This window comes from Macaca thibetana, chromosome 15 (assembly GCF_024542745.1).
Source record: "Macaca thibetana thibetana isolate TM-01 chromosome 15, ASM2454274v1, whole genome shotgun sequence".
Classification (NCBI taxonomy): Eukaryota; Metazoa; Chordata; class Mammalia; order Primates; family Cercopithecidae; genus Macaca; species Macaca thibetana.
In genome coordinates this window covers 98,439,627-98,460,027 of record NC_065592.1, presented here as the reverse complement: position 1 = coordinate 98,460,027, position 20,401 = coordinate 98,439,627, and the positions used below count along the sequence as shown (strand labels likewise).

The following is a 20,401-nucleotide window of genomic DNA, read 5'->3' as shown; positions in this document are numbered from 1 at the left end:
TTTTGGGGTAAATTGACAGTAATATCCACAAAATTCTTGGATTCGAATCCCAGCTCTATATAAACAAGTCATGTCACTCCTCCAGTTCATGTTTTACTCGTGCCTAAAATGAGGAGTTAGTGGTGAATCAGATTTTCCAGTTGTGTTTTCTAGAATCCTTGAATACTGGGAGGAGGAGGAGGAGGAGGAGAGTGGTGGTATCACCCTACCGCTGCTGCCACCAGAACCACTTTTATCTGTTTCTTATTTGGAGTCTCTGTAGTGGAGAAGAGTATAGGCTGTGGAGCCAGAATATGTGAATTTGTATCCCAGCTCTCCCACTTCCCAGCTGTGTGTCCTTGGGCAAGTGACTTAGCCTTTCTGTGCACCAGTTTCCTCCCTACTCATGGGGATAATATTGGTACCCTCTCATAGGGTTACTTACAGAATGCTTAACTCAGTGCCAAGCATGTGGTGAGCGCTCAGTAAATGTTAGCTGCTATTCTTATTTTATTTGAAAAAGAAAATGTTCTCTGTTTTAAAGAAAACCGGTTTAAGTTCCTGTAGTCTAGATATTTCAAAGGTCTCTCCAGTTTCATGTTACGGTATTATCAAGTCATTTCAGTGAGATGCTTAAAAATCCTTTGTAATGCTGCTATGGATAAAGAGGTAAAATGTAATAATGCTTAAAATTTCTGGGGGATTTATTTGTGTCCTCAAACTGTAGTGTTTGGGACCTAAACAACTTCCATTTTTAATCAGTTCTGCCTTGTAAAACCACCAGATGACTTTATATTACTTGACACAACCTTTGTGGTTGAGAAAAATATACCATTGGTTTTGAAGTTTAATATAATAAAGTATGATTGGAGACAAATTTGTGCACCTTAGAGGAAATTACTTTTTTCCAGTGTGAATTATAGGAAAAGCTATTGCTGTAAATCCATTTAATGCTTTATTTTTACATTTTTATGTTATTTGGAAAGATTAATCATGCTGCCACTTCTGAAATAAAGTGAGCCTCAGGCACTATGGGGTTGCATATGGTGTGCACTGTACTGAGATCAGGAGACATTGAGACATTGTTCTCATTCGGCCACTACCGGGCAGTGCAACCTTCTGACAAGCCATGGGCACTCGTGGGGCTTCAGTTCCTTCTCTTGTAATATACAGGAGTTGAACTAGATTACCTCTTAAGAGCATCTTACAGTTGTGACATTGTGTTTCAGTGATATATGGATTTCTTGTACTTAAAAGGCTATACCTACGTGAAAAAATACAGAGAGCAACCAAGTCTGCCAGATGCTTTCCCTTGTTTCTGATTTAATCCTCATAACTATCCTGTGTTATAGGTGGTATCATCCCTACTCTGCAGATAATGATAGCGACCATTTTTTGAACACTGTGTGCCAGGCACTGTGCTAAGCACTTTACAGACACTATCTCACTCAGTCCTCCCAACAACCCTATGAGGTGGGTACTGTTATCCCCATTTTTCAGATGAGGAAACCCAGGCTTAGACAGATTATAGACCTTGACCCGGATCATACACGGCTAGTACATGGCAGAGTTTGGATTTCAAATCTCAGCTTGTCCCAATCCAAAGCCAGTTCTCTTAGCCACTGTGTTGTGCTACCAGTCTGAGAATGAGGAAGCTAAGTCACAGAGCAATTAAGAGATATGACGTGGCAGAATCTCTATTTGGGCCCATATTTTCCCCTATCCTAAGTAATATGTGCTTTCTATTATATTACATCACAGTTATGGTCCAACTTGTCTGAAGTCTGTAACTGTAAAACCAGTGTCAGTTTCTGATGGCAAGAGTTACTTGACTTTAAAAACCAGTTGCCACTGGCAGAGTCAGTGTGCTTATGTAGCTTCTCAGGGCAGCGAGGGGAGTGTTTTTCCTTTTTCTCTATGCCTTTAGCTACTGTCCATTTTTGTGTGTCTGTGACTATAAAGGTGCCTCCAGCAGCAGTAACAGGAAGAGTTCAGTGCTGAGAATATTAGCAACCTATGCACAGTCCTCTCCACCTGTTATTAACAGTTCAAAATTAGGAGCGCTGTCTGGTTAAATAAATAAAACCCATCTTGTCTGTTCCTGTGATAATGACTGGATTATAGCATACTCTAATCCTAATATTGCAGTGAAGTAATGCTGTTTTACCACAAACAAAATAGAAGTTAGAATTGATTTATCTAGATGAATTGTCAGGCTTATATCTTTGTTAAGGTTTTCCAGATTTTTTAAATTTGATACTTGAATGATCTTTAATTTTCCAGATTGTACTTGCATCTGAAATAACCTGTATGTTTCTCTTTGCTATTAATAGGTGTCATTAATATTGGATATGAAACACCAGCCTTCAGTACCAGTTGGGCAGCTCTGGGTGGAATTGCTGCGATTCTATGCTTTAGAATTTAATGTGGCTGATTTAGTGATAAGTATTCGTGTCAAAGAATTGGTATCTCGGGAATTGAAGGATTGGCCCAAAAAGCGCATTGCCATTGAAGGTATCTCAAAATGTTTATCTTATTCCCCCCGACTCTTTTTTTTTAAAGGTACCAGTCTAACAGCATGCTTTTTATTTCAGTCTCTTTTCAGCTCCCACAAGTAAGGTAGGCCTGCCCTCAAAGGGAAATAAATAGTTAGAATCTTGCATGTGTTACTGTGGGTCATTTCAAGGAATCAAACTGTTTTCACCCTGGGTTTTTAAAGTATAAACAACTTGAGTAATGGCTGGCTGAGTCCTTGCTTTCTTTGTAGATTGCTTAACTACTTAAATGCCTAAAGTATGTTTTTCACAGTGATGTGTAAATCCCCCTTTCCTCTTTACCATTCTCACCTCTGGATTTTTTCATTCAGTCCATTTATGGATTGTTGAAGTTGTTTAGTTTGCAAAGGTGAGGACAATACTTCTTCTCGTCAAAAATGTCATTCTCCATTGGACTCCTCTCCAGTAGAGAGAATGAGTAATTATTTTTGACATATCTACAGTAACATTTAGAACTTATTCATAAAAACACATTTTTAGTGAAGGCTCATTTAACTGAAATCACTTTATCAAAGACACACTGATGTGCCCTATAGATATCATTAAATGAACTAGCTCTTCTCAGCTTTGCAAAGTCAGGAGGTTGAAACCCCTCTAGAAATCTTAATTCTCCTCCTTTAAATAATTTAAAGAACCTCCTAAATGGAATTCTCTTATTTTTGCTTGATTTTTTTTCAAGCTTTATGTTGCATAAGAGGGTTTTTTTGCATTTTGCATAAATTCTGTGTGCAATCATGGGGATCTCACATTTTTAAACCCTCCCCTGCAGTTTCTGTGGCTCAGCTCTTCTGGCCAATTGCCTAACCTGCTGGAGTTCTAGGGGAGGAGAAAAGATTGAGAGAAGTGGTGTCTCCTCCTGGTGCCTCCCTCTCGCCCCTGAAATTCAGTCCAGCCAATTCAGTGATGGGGCTTCCCAGGGCAGAAGAGTGGAGGTAAGCTCGATAAACCGCAGGGCCTGACTGAGTGGGGAGGCAGAGCACTCAGCAGCAGAGCCTTGTGGGAAGATCTTCCTTCCCAAGGGCCTGAGAGCCACGCTGATAACATCTTTTCTACCTCCACAGTCAGAGAGCACAGTAGGGAGAAGGGGTACTAGTTCTGAACGGAGAATGGCTTCCCTTCATAGAGCAGATGTTTCAGAAAATACTGCTTTTTGTTCTTAAACTCTATTTTCTTACTCCCCACCCCCAGTTTATTTTTTTTTTAAAGCCTGTAAAATACAAGATAAATTTTACTGTTGTTTGTTGTCTGTTTTTATCTGCAGCAGGCTAAGTTTTAAAACATGAAATACAGTAGTATATGAAGAGATGGATTTTTTCTTTCTTTTTTTTTTTTTTATTACAGATCCCTACTCTGTTAAAAGAAATGTGGCAAGAACCCTAAATAGTCAACCTGTGTTTGAATATATACTTCACTGTTTAAGGACAACATACAAGTATTTTGCTCTTCCACACAAAATTACAAAATCCAGCCTTCCAAAGCCTCTGAATGCAGTTACATGTGTTTCAGAAGTAATAAATCATGATCCAGATGTGCAAACAAAAGATGATAAGCTCAAAAACTCAGTTTTGGCTCAAGGTCCCGGTGCTACCGGTTCAGCTGCAAATACCTGTAAGGTACAGCCACTTACTCTTAAAGAGACTGCTGGAAGCTTTGGAAGTCCACCAACAGAAGAAATGGGAAATGAACACATCAGGGTCCCCCCTGAAAACTCAGACTGTATCCGAGCAGATGTTAACGATGATGATTACAAGGATGATAAAGTACACCATCAAGAAACAGGAAGGAAAAACGAGAAAGAGAAAGTTGGTAGGAAGGGCAAGCATCTGTTGGCTATTGATCAGAAACGTGGAGAGCATGTTGTCTGTGGCAGCACACGTAATAATGAGTCAGAGATCTCTTTGGATTTAGAAGGCTTCCAAAATCCTACAGCCAAAGAGTGTGAGGGACTTGCTACTTTAGATAACAAGGCTGATCTTGATGGAGAAATTATAGAAGGCACTGAGGAACTAGAAGGCTCTCTAAACCACTATACCCACTCAGTACAGGACCAGATTTCAGAAATGATTCCCTCTGATGAAGAGGAGGAGGAAGACGAAGAAGAAGAGGAGGAAGAAGAACCTAGACTCACCGTTAACCAAAGGGAAGATGAAGATGGCATGGCTAATGAAGATGAATTAGACAACACCTACACGGGATCAGGGGATGAGGATGCCCTATCTGAAGAGGATGATGAGTTAGGCGACCCTGCTAAGTATGAAGACGTGAAAGAATGTGGAAAACATGTAGAAGGAGCTCTCCTAGTGGAACTTAATAAAATAAGTCTTAAGGAAGAAAATGTATGTGAAGAAAATTCACCTGTGGATCAGTCTGATTTTTTTTATGAATTCAGTAAACTTATCTTCACCAAAGGAAAGGTAATCAGTACCACCACTAGTCATATATGGAACTAGGAGACTTTAAGGAATTTGAATGCATTTAATTTCAATTTTTATATACTAGGAGTTTTCCTATTTGGTAGTGTTTAACAAGTTGGCCTTTCATTCTGATATGACTGCTCGCTCTCCTTTCCTCCTTAAGACTCATGGGAATTAGCAGAGGAAGGGAATGCTATTAGTAGTGAAAATAACTACCTCGTTCTCCTAATGATACCATAGGATGTCCCCAACTCTCAGATCATTTGAGTGGACGCATGTTACATTTTCATTTCCTTTGGAAAGTGAATAGGAGACTATGTACTTTTAAAACATGATTCCAGACTCCTTTATTTGGCAAATAAAGTGTTAAGTCTTGTTTTGCTTTGCCATATTCCTGCAGTCTCCTACGGTAGTGTGCAGTTTATGCAAACGAGAGGGTCATCTAAAGAAGGACTGTCCTGAAGACTTCAAAAGAATCCAGCTAGAACCTCTGCCACCGTTAACACCCAAGTTTTTAAATATCTTAGATCAAGTCTGTATCCAGTGTTATAGTAAGTTATTCACATTTCTTTTGATTTGTCAAAATATTAAATTGACATTTACTCGAGTCTTTAGAATCACTATCCTATTTAGGTCTCTAAACATTAATAGGGAACAAGTCTATTCCATTCTCCATTGTATCCACAAGTGTTCCATGTCATGTCTGTTCTGTTTGGGACATGCAATAATTGTCAAAGAAAGATGAGAAAAGATGCAGGGAGGATCTTTTTTATTTTTTATTTTTTTAATTTTTTGAGACAGGATCTCACTCTGTCACCCAGGCTGGAGTGTAGCAGAGCAGTCATGAGTCACTGTAGCCTCGACCTCCCAGACTAAAGTGATCCTCTCACCTCAGCCTCCCAAGTAGCTGGGAGCACAGATGCATGCCACTATGCCTGACTGATGTTTTCATTATTTGTAGAGACACAGTTTCCCTGTGTTACCCAGGCTAGTCTTGAACTCCTGGGCTCAAGCAAATGGAGGATTTTATTTTTCAAGTGTCTTCTGTATTTTCTTTTATTAACAGCATAGTTGTTGCATCAAGATACATAGCAATCATAGCAGGTTTCTTTTTTTGGAGGGTGATAGGGAGACAGGGTCTTGCTCTGTCCCCCAGACTGGAATGCAGTGGTGTGATATCAGCTCTCCACAGCCTCTAACTCCTGGGTTCAAGCAATTCTTCTGCCTCAGCCACCCAAGTAGCTGGTATTACAGGTGTGCATCACCACACCCAGCTCATTCTTATACTTTTTGTAGATACAGGGTTTCGCCATGTTGGTCAGACTGGTCTCAAACTCCTGACCTCAAGTGATTCACACAGCTCCGTCTCCCAAACAGCTAGGATTGCAGACTTGAGCCATGGCACCCGGCCAGCAGGTTTCTTTTTAAAGCTTAGTATTAAATATTAAATATCTTACCCCATTTAAATTTTCCATTACTCTGCCAAGAAAAAAAATTTTTTTTTTTTTTTGTTTTGAGATGAAGTCTAGCCCTGTCACCCAGGCTGGAGTGCAGTGGTGTGATCTCAGCTCACTGCAGCCTCCGCCTCCTGGGTTCAAGCAGTTCTCCTGCCTCAGCCTCTTGAGTAGCTGGGATTACAGTCATGCACCACCATGCCCAGCTAATTTTTTTTTTTTTTTTTTTTTTTTAAGTAGAGATGGTGTTTCACCATATTGGCTAGGCAGGTCTCAAACTCCTGACCTCCAGTAATCCGCTCGCCTCGACCTCCCAAAGTGTTGGGATTACAGGCGTGAGCCACTGCGCCCGGCCAAAATTTAAAATTCAAGTTACTTGAAGCCTGGACACACTTTCCTGGCTAGTTGGGCTATGTAAAGGTTGGTGGCATTATTCCTCCTGCTGTGTAAGCAGATCCAGGCCCCAGAAAGAAGGGACCAGGTTATATAATCGTTTTTGAAAAGTTTGCTACAAAAATGGATGGCCTGTTATAAGCCAGGATACAAAGTAAGGATGAGGATAAGGGAGGGACATTTTCTTCCAGAAAAAAAGATATTTTCTGAAGAGTCTCAGTTCATAATTTTCCCAAAATGGTTGGAAGAGAGGATAAAATCTCAATACGAATTTCAAAATACTGTCTCTGTGAGGGGCCAAAAGTTGCCTTGCTGAGGATCTTTGTAGGTCTTAAAATCAGAGTACTAGCATTTCCCAACCGGCATCCTTTGAAATGATTTTCTAGATGCAGTGAATAATATATCATCACCAGAAGTATACCCAGGCCAAGTAGGGAATAATGCTACACACTCCCTTCTCTCAGGGACGGTCGATCTCCTTTAGAGATTTCCAGGACATATTAGCATAATAAAGACATCTGAGAAATATTATTTCTAAAATTTGAACATAGAATACTTTTTGAGTAACACTAATTAATAGCCTACATAACAGCCCTTTAAGGAACACGAGTTTGGGGAAGCTTTGGTGTAGAGAGGCTTAAAGTTTTACAAAAAGAAAACATTTAAAGGAGAGATGTTCAGCTGCTTAAAATGAAGGAGCTTGTTTCACATGGCTTCATCATAGGTGTTCACCTGTGCCAGAGGACACGTGTTCTTAACCAGTGCTGCTTTTTTTTTTTTTTGGAAACTTTTTTTTTTTTTTTTTTTGGATATTATGAGCTGCGAAAAAACTAGGTTCTCCTTAGGGAAAAAAAATACATGCAAATGCTCACAAACTTTTAAATTCCCACTTTAATGGGGTGGCGATCCCTGAAGGCCCTTTCTGTAACCCTGGTGTCTTTCAGGAAACCCAGGTGGAGATCCCTGTTTAAATTACTTTCCATTTCAAGAGCACTTCTTAGATTCTTTCAAAAAGGATATTTTAAATTTTACATTACTGTTAAAAAATTAGCCAGGTATGGTGGTACATGCCTGTAGTCCCAGCTACTCGGGAGGCTGAGGTGGGAGGATGACTTGAGGCTGGGAGGCAGAGGTTGCAGTAAGCTAAGATCACGCTACTTCAGTGCAGCCTGGCCAACAGGGCCAGACCTTGTCTCAAAAATAAAAAACAAATTTTACCTTGTTAATGCTGTCTACTGAGAAGATACAACAATTTAGGAATTTTAAAGTTTAAGCTTATAAGTTTTATTTTCTAAAAAATAATTTTTTTTTCAGCTTTTTTAAGAGCGTCAACAGTCTTATCTTGTCAATATGTCTGTTTATCTTTAAACAGAGGATTTTTCTCCAACAATTATAGAAGAACAGGCTCGTGAACATATTCGGCAAAACCTAGAAAGTTTCATAAGACAAGACTTTCCAGGTAAATGATTTATTTTTTATTTTTAAGAAAAGTAGTGTGACCTTTCTTCCAAATGAGTTCTTGTGTTATAAGCACACTGATTTTGAGAATCAGGGTTTCCGTTGTTTTGTGATATACCCAGGATGGTCCTTGGTCTGCCAAATCCTCGTTTACCAACAGAAACAGTATAGGGTTTATTCTAGCAAGTGCCTAGTGAATTTCATTGAATAGTGTGTTTAGAGTCAAAACTAAGCTTACATTATTAAATGTGTTGAGGTGATCTAACATTTTCCTTGAAATGTCTTTGCATTTAAGAATAAAGAAGCACCTGGTAATCTTTCTTGCCATATACAGCTTGTATGTAAGGGAAGCTTTGAGAGAAAAAGATTTTAGAATAAATGCCCAGTTAATCAGAGAGCATAAGTGTGAGATTAACATAGGATAGTTAAACAACTGGGTGTGTTTGATTCATGAGAGGGCCATTTTGATCAAAAATTAAATGTACTCAGGTAATTAGTTATTACTTTTCATATATCCCTAACAGGAACTAAATTGAGCCTGTTTGGCTCCTCCAAAAATGGATTTGGGTTCAAACAGAGTGACCTTGACGTCTGTATGACGATTAATGGACTTGAAACTGCTGAGGTACAGTGACCACATAAAACTTCCATTTGCTGTGGCAGTGTGATTTAACCAATCTAGACTGACATTGCAGCGTGGTATTTTCCAAATTGATCAGGGCATACCATATAGAGTGTGCTGTTTGGCACAGTCTCTGGCCAAATACATTAAGAAGCTTAGAAAGGTTGTGAGGAATGTGAGGAGTAGAAAGGTTATACTTTCACCCTGTAGCAAAAAGTGGATTGGAAAGTGATGCCTGGGAATTCTACATAGCCAAACCAATCTCTCCAGTGTCCCGTTGGCTTGGCTACTGTGCTGACTTGGCTCACACACCCATATAAGGTTATCTATAAAGTTTATTACCAGACAGGCAGTGTGGTAAATGGTAAGAGTACTTAACCTTGTAGTCCAGAGACCTGGATTTGAGACAAACTTGGTTTCATCAGTACCTAAACATGTGGTCTTTGGTAAATAATCGATAAAGAATAATATCTGTTCCTCCTGCCTCTGCTGATTTTTGTACACATTATCATGGATCATGTAGGTCAGGAGTCAGCAAACGATGGCCCTTGGGCTAACTTCAGCCCCCCACTGCCTGTTTTTGTAAATAAAGTTTTATTGGAACAGAATCACACCCATTCACATATGTAATGTCTATGGCTGCTTTCACTTTGTAAGTGCAGAGTTTAGTAGTTGTAAGAGACCATATGGCACGCAAAGCAAAACAAGCTTGCCAGCCCCTGGGATATCTGAAGGCACTTATAAAATATAAAACACTATATAAAGGTATAAAGTCTGGGAAGTGCTGAGTCCCTATTCTTTTAAATCCTTAACAGCAGTCCAAATGCTAGATATCCAAATGAATGATGCTGCTGTTGCTGAAGGCCTTTTTGTACCTTTTCTTAGTTTCAAGTCTTTCTATTTTGAGGATGTATCTGATTTGGGAAAATAGTCAAAAGTGATCTAGCCTGAATTTGAATAAAGTATATAAGCAAGATTGGCTCAACATATGGAATGACCCTATCATACATCCTCAAGATTGATTTATTTACTCACTTTTTTACATGGCTTATAAACTAGTTTTGAGGGCATTTCTAAAGTAACATTCTAAGTATGTTCTGGGATTTTTATAACCATCAAAAAGGCGTATGTTGATAGAGACAGCCCAAATATTTTAAAGAATGATTTATTTGAGATACTATTTGTATTTGCTGTATGACTTTAGTTATATACATTATAATTCTGGCTAGTCCTGTAGGGAAATAATTTGAGCTTAATCACTCTCCACAGCAATTCATCAACTCTTAAACCATAATGAAGGTCTACTTAGAATAAATGAGCTGGGGCACAGAAGCCTCCTCTTATCTATTCTGGGACGTGGGGTACATCCGAGTGATATTATGTGGAGGGGAAGAAATGAAGGTCCTCAGCCATGGTTCAGAGACTTTTTTGGAAGCCCTGGGTCCATAGACTTCCTGACTGAGTTTAGCCTTTGTTGCACACCCAAAAATATTTAGGAAGTAGGGTATTTAGTGGTTTTTGTACCCTCAGGATATTTCCTGTGAATACTGACTCTAATACCCAACTAGAAAGGAAAAATATATATATAGACTGACTTGAAATTAATTACATTATTTCTGAAGGTAATGGAAACTATAGCCAGTTTCAGAACCTGTCTTCCAGTTTTGGTTAAGTTCTTTGTGCCTTCTTTGTTGCAGGGATTGGACTGTGTCAGAACTATTGAAGAATTAGCAAGAGTCCTCAGAAAACATTCAGGTACTTTTGTAAACTTTTTCTAAAAGTATTTCTGACTTTTAATTAGTGTTTTATATAGTCTTCCCTCGGTATCCATGGGGTATTAGTTCCAGGCCCACCCATCGCTCCTCACCCCTCCCTTCCCCAGCAGATTAAAAAAATCCCTAGGTGCTCAAGTTCCTTATATAAAATGGCAGATATACCTAATGTAAATGACGAGTTAATGGGTGCAGCACACCAACATGGCACGTGTATACATATGTAACAAACCTGCACATTGTGCACATGTACCCTAGAACTTAAAGTATAATAAAAAATAAAATAAAATAAAATAGCATAGTATTTGCATATAACCTATATACATCCTTCCATATACTTTTAGTCATCTCTGGGTTACTTACAATATCTAATACAGTGTAAATACTATATAAATAGTATTATACTGTATTTTTTATTTGTATTATTTTTTATTGTTGTATCGTTAGTTTTTTTTATTAGTGCTTTTTTCCCTCAAATATTTTTGGTTTGTATTTGATTGGATATGGGGATGCAGGACCCACAGACATGAAAGGCCAATCGTATTTAGAGTTTACTAATGCCATGAAGCAGTATAGTGGCTCATTCATGGAATAATTACAGTATTAATGTCTTTTTAAAATCTTGTATGCTTAAGTATGAAAGACTGAGGAATTGGTGATAATTTATGTGCATATTGTTGCCTAGCTCAGTTTTATTTCAAGACAAAGCCTGCACCAGACAGGCAAGAAAGTCTGTAAATTCTTTTCCTTTGTTGGCATTGTATAAGTCAAAGTGTGGGAGTTGCTGATGGTGTGAAGTGTCAAGGAAAGCACCCCAGACTGGGCTTGTGGGTTGAATTTGCAGCTGTTCTGCTCAACAAGCTGTGTGTGACCATGAACAAGTCGTTCACTTGAAGTGATCTCTTTTTTTAAGAAATTGGATCTTGCTAGGTTGTCCAGGCTAGTCTCTGAACTCCTGGGCTCAAGTGATCCTCCTGCCTTGGCCTCCCAAAGTGCTGGGATTACAGGTGTGAGCCACTACGCCTGGCCTGATCTCTTGTTTTCATTGATAAATTGAGAAAACTGAACTGGGTAATTTCTAGAGTATTTACAGCTATAAAATGTATAGATTTTGTAAACCATGCACACACTTCAAATGCTGTTAACATATCCTTTTGTTGTCATGGCAGCTGTGGATACCGTTAACAGTGAAAAATCTTCTTTTAAAATGTAGTTCAGCAAACTTCTGTGCTAAGAACTGAGAATGAAAGTGAACAATGTATGGCCCCTGTCCTCAGGAGCTTAAAATCCATGGTCTGTCCATGAAAAGTTTTTGTACATTTTGGTTAGGAACAGACTTTAAGTCACAGCATGAACGTGCCCTTAACTTGGGAATTCCACGTCTAAAGATCATGTGTTTTGTTTTGTTTTGTTTTGAAGGTCGTGCAAAGAAACTAAAGTACTAAGTTAGCATGACTATTAATTTTTTAGTATTGAGCTAGGTTTATAACTTTGTGTTTTGAAATAATTTAATTTCACATTTAAAGGAAAGCAGCAAAAGTTGCATAAAGAGTTCCACATATAGCTTTTATTCAGATCCACCAATTAACATTTTCCATATTTGATTCATCATTCCGTCTTTTGCTTGCTCTCAATTTCTTCCTGTACCATTTGAGATTAAGCTGCAGACATTATGTCCTTTCCCCTAAATACCTCAGTATATATTTCCTAAGAAGGAACAATGTTAAAAACAGATCATTTTTAGATTAGAAATGACTTAGGCACACAGATGATGTATAATAATAATGGAATGCAGATTGCCTGGAACAAGAATTTCATAACAACTAGAGAGCTGTGTTTAAAACTTCATATCTTTAAAACAGTCTCCCCAGGTATTTTATTGGGTGCCTCCTATGTGCACAACACTGTGTTAGATACTTAGGGATGGTGGAAAAGTTAAAAAATCTATATGTTTTTCTTTTGAAAGCTTCCATATCTTAAGAGGTAAGGTAATCTTCCAAACTATGTAACGATGTAAGGTAATATTCAGTTAAATAACTTCTAAGAAGAGAGAATGTGGGAAAGAGTTGCACAGGGGAGGTTGATGGAAGAGATGGAGGTTGCTCTGATCTTGGATGATGGTGAATACGATTTGAAAAGGATGGGAAAAGAAATCATTTCTAAGTGCATAGATGTGAATGTGAGACTGTGGGATATTTTGGAGAGCAGTGAGAAGATTGGAGATTTTTGGAGATTTGGAGATTTTTAAATGGGAAATATTTGGAGTAAAAATCTCTACATTTGGAGATTTTTAAATGGGAAATATGAGGAGATAAGGTGAAGTCTTATAGATATTTGGAAACACTGGAATTTCTTCAGGAGGGAAAGGACCCAATAAAAGCATAACATAAGGTTTTTAGGCAGCTGGTGTGGTCTTTTAGGGAAAGTGTAATCTAGATGACAGGGCAGCAGGACCTCAGCCAAGGTGCCACTGGTACTAACAGGAAAATGATATGAGAGATTCCAAGTGGGAAAATTTCCTAGATTTGGTACCTACAAGTAGGAAGTAAGGACTGAGGTCTATATCTGGGTATTTGAGAACCAGGAATATTTGCAGAGAACCACCTGTGTGGAAGTGTTTAGTTTGCCATGAGCATATAATCTCCAAGAGTTAACATTCCAGAAAGCAATTAGAAATATGGGGTTGCCAGTCAGAATTGAAGATGAAAGTAAAACCGTTTTTTGTATTGAAAGCCTTGGAGAAAAAGAGAGAGATTGAGAGAAAGAGACTAGACAGAAATTAAGAAAAGAGACTGAAAAGGAACTGGGAAGATATGCTGTGAATAAATCCTAGACTTGGAAGTGTTACAATGATCAACAGTGTCAAATTCCAGAATGGGAAGGATATGAAGAAAAGGGCCCTGTCTAATTTAGAGGTGGGATAGCAAATACTAGGTGGAGGTTCTAGAATCAGACTCTGGTTTTAAATTCCATCTCCCCCTTGCTGGCTGTGCAATCCCAGAAAGTCACTCAGCTCCATAACAAGCACTCAGTTCCTCATCTCTAAAGTGGAAATAACAATTCTATGGCATTTGAGTTTAAGAACGATAATACATTAAAGTGCAAAGCCTAGCATATTCTAAGTATTCAGCAAAATGAGCTTCCTTGCCCCCTTTCCCCATCAGATTAAGTTTCATTTCCTGTGTCTGCCACACAGATTTTTTCCTGAAATGTCTTCTACCTACTTATTTTGTCCTGTGTTCTATGATATGATTACTATGTATCTGCTTTCTAGAAACCACCACTTAGCTCTCTGAGTAGAAACTCAAACTCTGACATCTCAGAATGAGCTTATCTTTCGCTTTACTGCTTTGCTTCAGCAGCAACCAACTCTGTTAATCTCCCCTTCCTTCTGAATCCTCTTTCATGGTTGTTGATATTGGCATCCTTGGAATCAACAAAACGGGTGAAATGATAATTAGCCTGACCCACACTAAGTTCAGTGTAAGTTAGGAGTCAATCTTACCTAGATTTGAATTCCAGCTCCACATTTTACCAGCTGCATATTCCTAAGCTTGTGAATCTTTCTGGGTCTCTGTTTCCTCATCTTACAGATGAGGGTGATAAACCTAAGAATGTAAAGTTTGTAAAGGAGTCTTACATATCCCTATCACGCATTAGGTGCTCAGGAAGTGGTAGCACTTACTCTTTTTTTTTTTTTTTTTTTTTTGAGACGGAGTCTCGATCTGTCGCCCAGGCTGGAGTCCAGTGGCGCGATCTCGGCTCACTGCAAGCTCCGCCTCCCGGGCCAACGCCATTCTCCTGCCTCAGCCTCCCGAGTAGCTGGGACCACAGGCGCCCGCCTCCGCGCCCGGCTAATTTTTTGTATTTTTAGTAGAGACGGGGTTTCACCGTTTTAGCCAGGATGGTCTCGATCTCCTGACCTTGTGATCCACCCGCCTCAGCCTCCCAAAGTGCTGGGATTACAGACGTGAGCCACTGCGCCCGGCCAGCACTTACTCTTAAAACCCTGATCCTCTCTTATTAGCTCTTGCTCCCCACCCAGTTACAGATGCTCTCAAACGTGCCTTGCTTCTGCCGTGTATTCCCATGCCACCATGAAAGTTCACACCCAGTTATTTTTCATAAGTGGTCACCCTGCCTCTATTCCTGGTGCTTCCAGTCTGTCCACTGCCAGGGGTATTGTCTAACTAGATGTGGTCAGTGATTCCTCCCAGCTTAGACCAGTTCATCGGCTCCTGTTTGATTCTAAGGATAATTCTTAGCAAAATGTGTATGTTCTGTAGTTGGGCCCTTCCCAGTTTCTCCACCATCTCCTATGCCTCATATTCCATTCCCTCATGTTCATTCTGTAACCTATACAATTCTCTGGAACTTCCCTGAACATACCATTCTATTTCAGGCATCTACGCTTTTTGTGTACAGTTTGCCTTGCCTGGTAAATTCCCTCAACTGCCACGATTTTTGCTGGTTTTTCTCTCTTTTTCAAAGCTTAGCTCAGGCAGTTTCCTCTCTCCTGTTGAAACTAATTCCTATTAACTTCATAACTTCTAGCTTTAAGGTGAGTAACTTGTTTGGAGGATGATTGTCCCTTAGGCTTTTCTCCAAATTAGATATAGTCACATGGAGAGAATGTACACATGTGTGTACATACAATCCAGTCAGTTCCCAGAGGGGAGTGACTGAGTCTTGTAGTTCTAGTATCAATGTGTTTAATAAATGTAAACTTTGCCAGACTAATCTTCCCAGATGTTTGTTAATAACGGAATTCTTTGATGAGTCCTAATGAATGCAATGAAACAGGCCAAAGTTAGGTTTACACCATTTAATATTGAAACATTAACGTAAGAGTGACTTATATCTCCAGCTGCTGTATTTAATGATAACATTTTATTTCCCAACTTAGGTCTGAGAAACATCTTACCTATTACAACAGCAAAGGTGCCAATTGTGAAGTTCTTCCATTTGAGAAGTGGTCTGGAAGTAGATATCAGTTTGTATAACACATTGGTAAGGTTTTTTTCAGGCTTTTTGTTTAGAGAGATAAAGGGAACAAATGTCTCACCTTGCAGAAACCTCAAGTTAAAGAAGACATTCATTTCATCTTAGTCAATCTTTCAAGAGTTGTTATGCTTACTTGCTGTGAACCTGGCAGTGTTCTGAGGCTGAGAATTCAAAGATAATTCAGATATGTTTCAGGGATTTATAGGACCTCTCTGACCCTTTGGGGGTGTTTTTGCAGAGAGATCTTATGTCTACTGAAAGGGAACTGATTGTTTATTTCGCCAGCCCTTATTTTCTAGATGTTCAGACCAAGGACATACAAAAGCCATGAGGTCAGATGTTACTTATAATTCTTTATTATTGTCTAGTAAGTTAATGAAGATTGTCTTTAGGGAAAAAAAAAAAAAAAAGGTTAATTTCAGTTGAAATGCCTTCTTCCTAAAATGAATCACACTGTAAACCTATTTAGAATATTCCAGCTTAAAATCTTTTCATCTAGGTTCGCCTGGTGGCTCATGCTTGTAATCCCAGCACTTTGGGAGGCTGATGGGGGAGAATCACTTGAGCCCAGGAGTTCATGACCAGCCTGGGCAACATAGTGAGATCCCATCTCCATTATTTAAAACAACTACCACAAAAAAAAAAAAAAAACCAAAAAAACCCTTTACACTTCATTGTTAGTCTTATAGTGTTATTTCCTTTTAACAGGCCCTTCATAACACAAGGCTTTTATCTGCTTATTCCGCCATTGATCCCAGAGTGAAGTATTTGTGCTATACCATGAAAGTATTTACAAAGGTGAGTATGCTTCCTATTGTGACTTATCAGGAAATTTCATTGCATCTTTAAACACTGTTGAAAACATAAATCTATTTTTTAATGAACTATAGTCATGTGAAATGCATCATATAGCTATTTGGGAGACCCTATGAAGAAAGCTAAAATTTTGTTCTGAATTTTATACAATGACCTGAACTTGCGTGTAGCCAACTGTCCACTGCTTTGCTAGGTTGGGTTGGTTTTGCCTTTGAAAATGTGATTTTTATATTAGTCCTCAACATATGCACTTTACTTTTAGTGATAATAGAATGGACGCAAAGTTAGCAGAAAACAGACCTTTCCTTTGTTCTTTGTTTTCCTTTTTTGTTTTCCTTCCGTCTAGATGTGTGATATTGGTGATGCATCTAGAGGCAGCTTATCATCATATGCATATACTCTTATGGTGCTATATTTTCTCCAGCAGAGGAATCCACCAGTCATTCCTGTCCTTCAAGAGGTATTAATGAATGAAATTGTATTTCTTCTCTGGAAAACTGGGTGATCTCTGAGCCTTTCTCCTCCTCGAAAATTCTGTGGTTCTGTAGTTAATTTTTTACCTATTTTCCTAGAAGTTTTTGTATCAATGCATTAAGTTTGTAATCCATACTAATAGTTTAAAAATTAATTTCAGATATACAAAGGTGAAAAGAAACCTGAAATATTTGTTGATGGCTGGAATATTTATTTTTTTGATCAAATAGATGAACTGGTACGTATTTTAAGAGTAAAGATTTTCCTATATCCTTGACTAAAAATTAGCTATACTACAGTGTAGATGGCCAACAACTATTTTATTGCTTGTTATATTTATTTATCTTATGATAGTAAAAAAAAAATAGTGTTTACAGATGTTTTCTTTGATGTGAAAATATTTTTACTAAGCCAAGTGAATTTCTAGGGACTATATCTAGTATTTCTTTAATGCCTAATAATTCCAAGTGGTTAAGTAACTTTATTCCAAGTGAATGAATATTTGTTCTGTGGTTTTTGTACCCAGAGTTTAGAAAGACTTTCACTGAACTAAAGAGATCTAATAACCTACGTATCACCAAGGCTCTTAGAATCTATTTCTGGATCCTCCGACTAACGTGTTTTGAGACTTGACACTGAAAACTCTTGAGCGCTTCTATCTCCAAGTCGTAGAGTAAAGATTAAAAGTTGTATAATTGAGCTCTAGTTAATTAGAAATAAATCCAAATTTACTCCCTAAGATACAAATGAATGTTGATATTAACACTTCACTAAAGACCATGGTATCCCTTGTTCCCTTCTATTTCTAGCCTGCCTATTGGCCAGAATGTGGAAAAAATACCGAATCTGTTGGGCAGTTATGGTTGGGCCTTCTTCGTTTCTACACGGAGGAATTTGATTTTAAAGAACATGTTATTAGCATCAGGAGAAAAAGTCTGCTTACAACTTTTAAGAAACAGTGGACCTCAAAATACATTGTTATTGAAGGTACGAATACAAGTAAACTTGAAGTTGAATAGACTATAGAGCTTGAACTATAAGGACATTGTTCTTCCTCCTTGCAGAGCTCTTCCAGCTGCTTGGGGTGTGCAGTGCCCCAGTCTCATTGTCCATACCAGGCCAACTTGTCTCTTTCCAGCCTAAAGATTTGTTTTTAAATGACTGAAGCCATTTCACCATGACAAATTTTTTACTATTGTTGGACACATAACATACTGAAGAATAAGGCAGCAGTAGTGATAAGGCAGCTTCAAGAAAGTGGGACTTATACAACCTTCCTGTTCGGGGGTTTGAAGAGTGCCACTAAGTGAATTTTCAAGATCTTCATTCGCTATTGATGGAGTTCACCTATAAGTAATTGTACATACATTTTGACATTTATTTTGACCATATGGAGGCCTTTTCTTTTTCTATTTTTTTATTTTTTGAGATGGAATTTCGCTCTTGTTGCCCAGGCTGGAGTGCAGTAGCGCTATCTCAGCTCACTGCAACCTCCGCCTCCCAGGTTCAAGCAATTCTCCTACCTCAGCCACCTGAGTAGTTGGGATTACAGGCGCCTGCCACCACAACCAGCTAAATTGTTGTACTTCTAGTAGAGACAGGGTTTCACCATGTTGGCCAGTCTGGTCTCGAACTCCTGATCTCAGGTGATCACCCACCTCCGCCTCCCCAAGTGCTGGGATTACAGGCGTGAGCCACTGCGCCTGGCCACCTTTTCTTTTTCTGTTAAAGGTAGTGATCTATTGGAGCCGTTGATGCTAATAGTTGATTGTTTATTTCCAATTTGTGGGATTCTTATTTTGAGACAAAATGGAATTTAAATGCCTTAGTTGAGAAATGACCTAAGAAATATTTTTTTTTAATTTTAATGAGATTTTTAAATTTTTAAATATATTTGTATCACATAAATAATATGGACTATTCTAAGTTGTGGTTTTATTATTTCTGCATATTGGCAGTATTAAAATACAATGAACTTTTGTAAAATGAAATGCAGATCACCATGGGTTACAAATACAGTTTTGATTTTTTAAAATCTCATGTGTCAAACACATAGAACTTTTGACTTACTCCTTTTTGTTATCACTGCAGTTCTTATCATCTGTCACTTATTAAGGTATTCCTTTTTTTTTTCTTAAGACAGTTTCGCTCTGTCTTCCAGGCTGGAGTACAATGGCGCGGTCTTGGCTCATTGCAACCTCCACCTCCCCAGTTCAAGTGATTCTCGTGCCTCAGCCTCCCGAGTAGCTGGGATTACAGGCATGCGCCACCACACCTGGCTAATTTTTTTTGTATTTTTAGTAGAGACAGAGTTTCACCATGTTGGCTAGGCTAGTTTCAAACTCCTGACCTCAGGTGATCCGCCCAGTTCCGCCTCCCAGCGTGCTGGGATTACAGGTGTGAGCTACTGCACCCAGCCTATTAATGTATTCTTTTTTAAGTTTTTAAGGTTATTATCTTTTGCCTCTAATTTTTACATTACTTTCAGACAAGCTGTTAGTAATAGGCTAAACTAAAAAGAAGACTTTATTCATAATCATATAACCAGCTATTTTAGAATTAAGGCATTTCAGTGGTGATAGTAGTCATTTGCTTTTGTTTTTGTGGGGGACGGAGTCTCACTGTGTCGCCCAGGCTGGAGTGTAATGGCAGGATCTCAGGTCACTGCACCCTTCGCCTCCTGGGTTCACATTCCTGGATTCTCCTGTCATCAGCCTCCAAAGTAGCTGGGACTACAGGCGTATGCCACCACGCCTGGCTAATTTTTGTATTTTTAGTAGAGACAGTGTTTCACCATGTTGGCCAGGCTGGTCTCGAACTCTTGACCTCAGGTGATTAGCCCACCTCAGCCTCCCAAAGTGCTGGGATTACAGGCGTGAGCCACAGCACCCAACCAGTAGTAGTTTCTTTAACTGCACAGTAGCTAATATTGTAGTATCTCCACTACACCAAGCAAATAACCAAAAATACACATGCACATATAAAAATCACTTGAAGAAAGAATGACCAAACTGATGAAGGTAACCTTCTCCTAGCAGTGATTATTGCAGGGTTAAGCTGAAGGAAGGGTCCTATACTTCGATAAACTTAGGCTCAATCTCAATCTGGTACACCTGTTACTGTTCACTAGCAGCGTAACTGGCTAGTGGAAGATGCCTCTTTTTACTTCTCTGGTGTATACTATATCCATGCAGTCCTTCATTTTCTCAGTAAGAGGATTCCCGAAAAAAGGTCATCACTTTTTTCTCTTCGCCTTCTTGAGTATTGTTTTAGGGATGTAAAAAATAGAAGTTAGAGATCTACACATAATGTCTAAATTATGAATCATTATGGGTGTATATTATTTTAGATCACTTATAAAACAGTATTTGGGTTTAGAAATAGTGCTTTTAACCCCATTTATTTCATGAGACAGTTTATTCAGACCTCTCATACATCTTTGACATTAGCTTCATCATTC

The 20,401-nt window shown here is 38.7% G+C and overlaps 1 protein-coding gene across 4 annotated transcripts in view; it reads left to right on the top strand.

Annotated features, from left to right (window-relative positions):
- TUT7 (terminal uridylyl transferase 7) overlaps positions 1 to 20,401 on the top strand; it is a 65,590-nt gene that overhangs the window by 26,423 nt on the left and 18,766 nt on the right. For all 4 annotated transcript variants that reach the window (XM_050760942.1, XM_050760941.1, XM_050760940.1 and 1 more), the window contains exons 11-21: positions 2,313 to 2,493; positions 3,876 to 4,948; positions 5,349 to 5,499; positions 8,168 to 8,254; positions 8,778 to 8,878; positions 10,573 to 10,630; positions 15,554 to 15,657; positions 16,360 to 16,449; positions 16,814 to 16,927; positions 17,102 to 17,179; positions 17,751 to 17,928. In XM_050760942.1, coding sequence (XP_050616899.1) covers positions 2,313 to 2,493; positions 3,876 to 4,948; positions 5,349 to 5,499; positions 8,168 to 8,254; positions 8,778 to 8,878; positions 10,573 to 10,630; positions 15,554 to 15,657; positions 16,360 to 16,449; positions 16,814 to 16,927; positions 17,102 to 17,179; positions 17,751 to 17,928 — 2,215 coding nt within the window. The remainder of the gene's footprint in view (positions 1 to 2,312; positions 2,494 to 3,875; positions 4,949 to 5,348; positions 5,500 to 8,167; positions 8,255 to 8,777; positions 8,879 to 10,572; positions 10,631 to 15,553; positions 15,658 to 16,359; positions 16,450 to 16,813; positions 16,928 to 17,101; positions 17,180 to 17,750; positions 17,929 to 20,401) is intronic.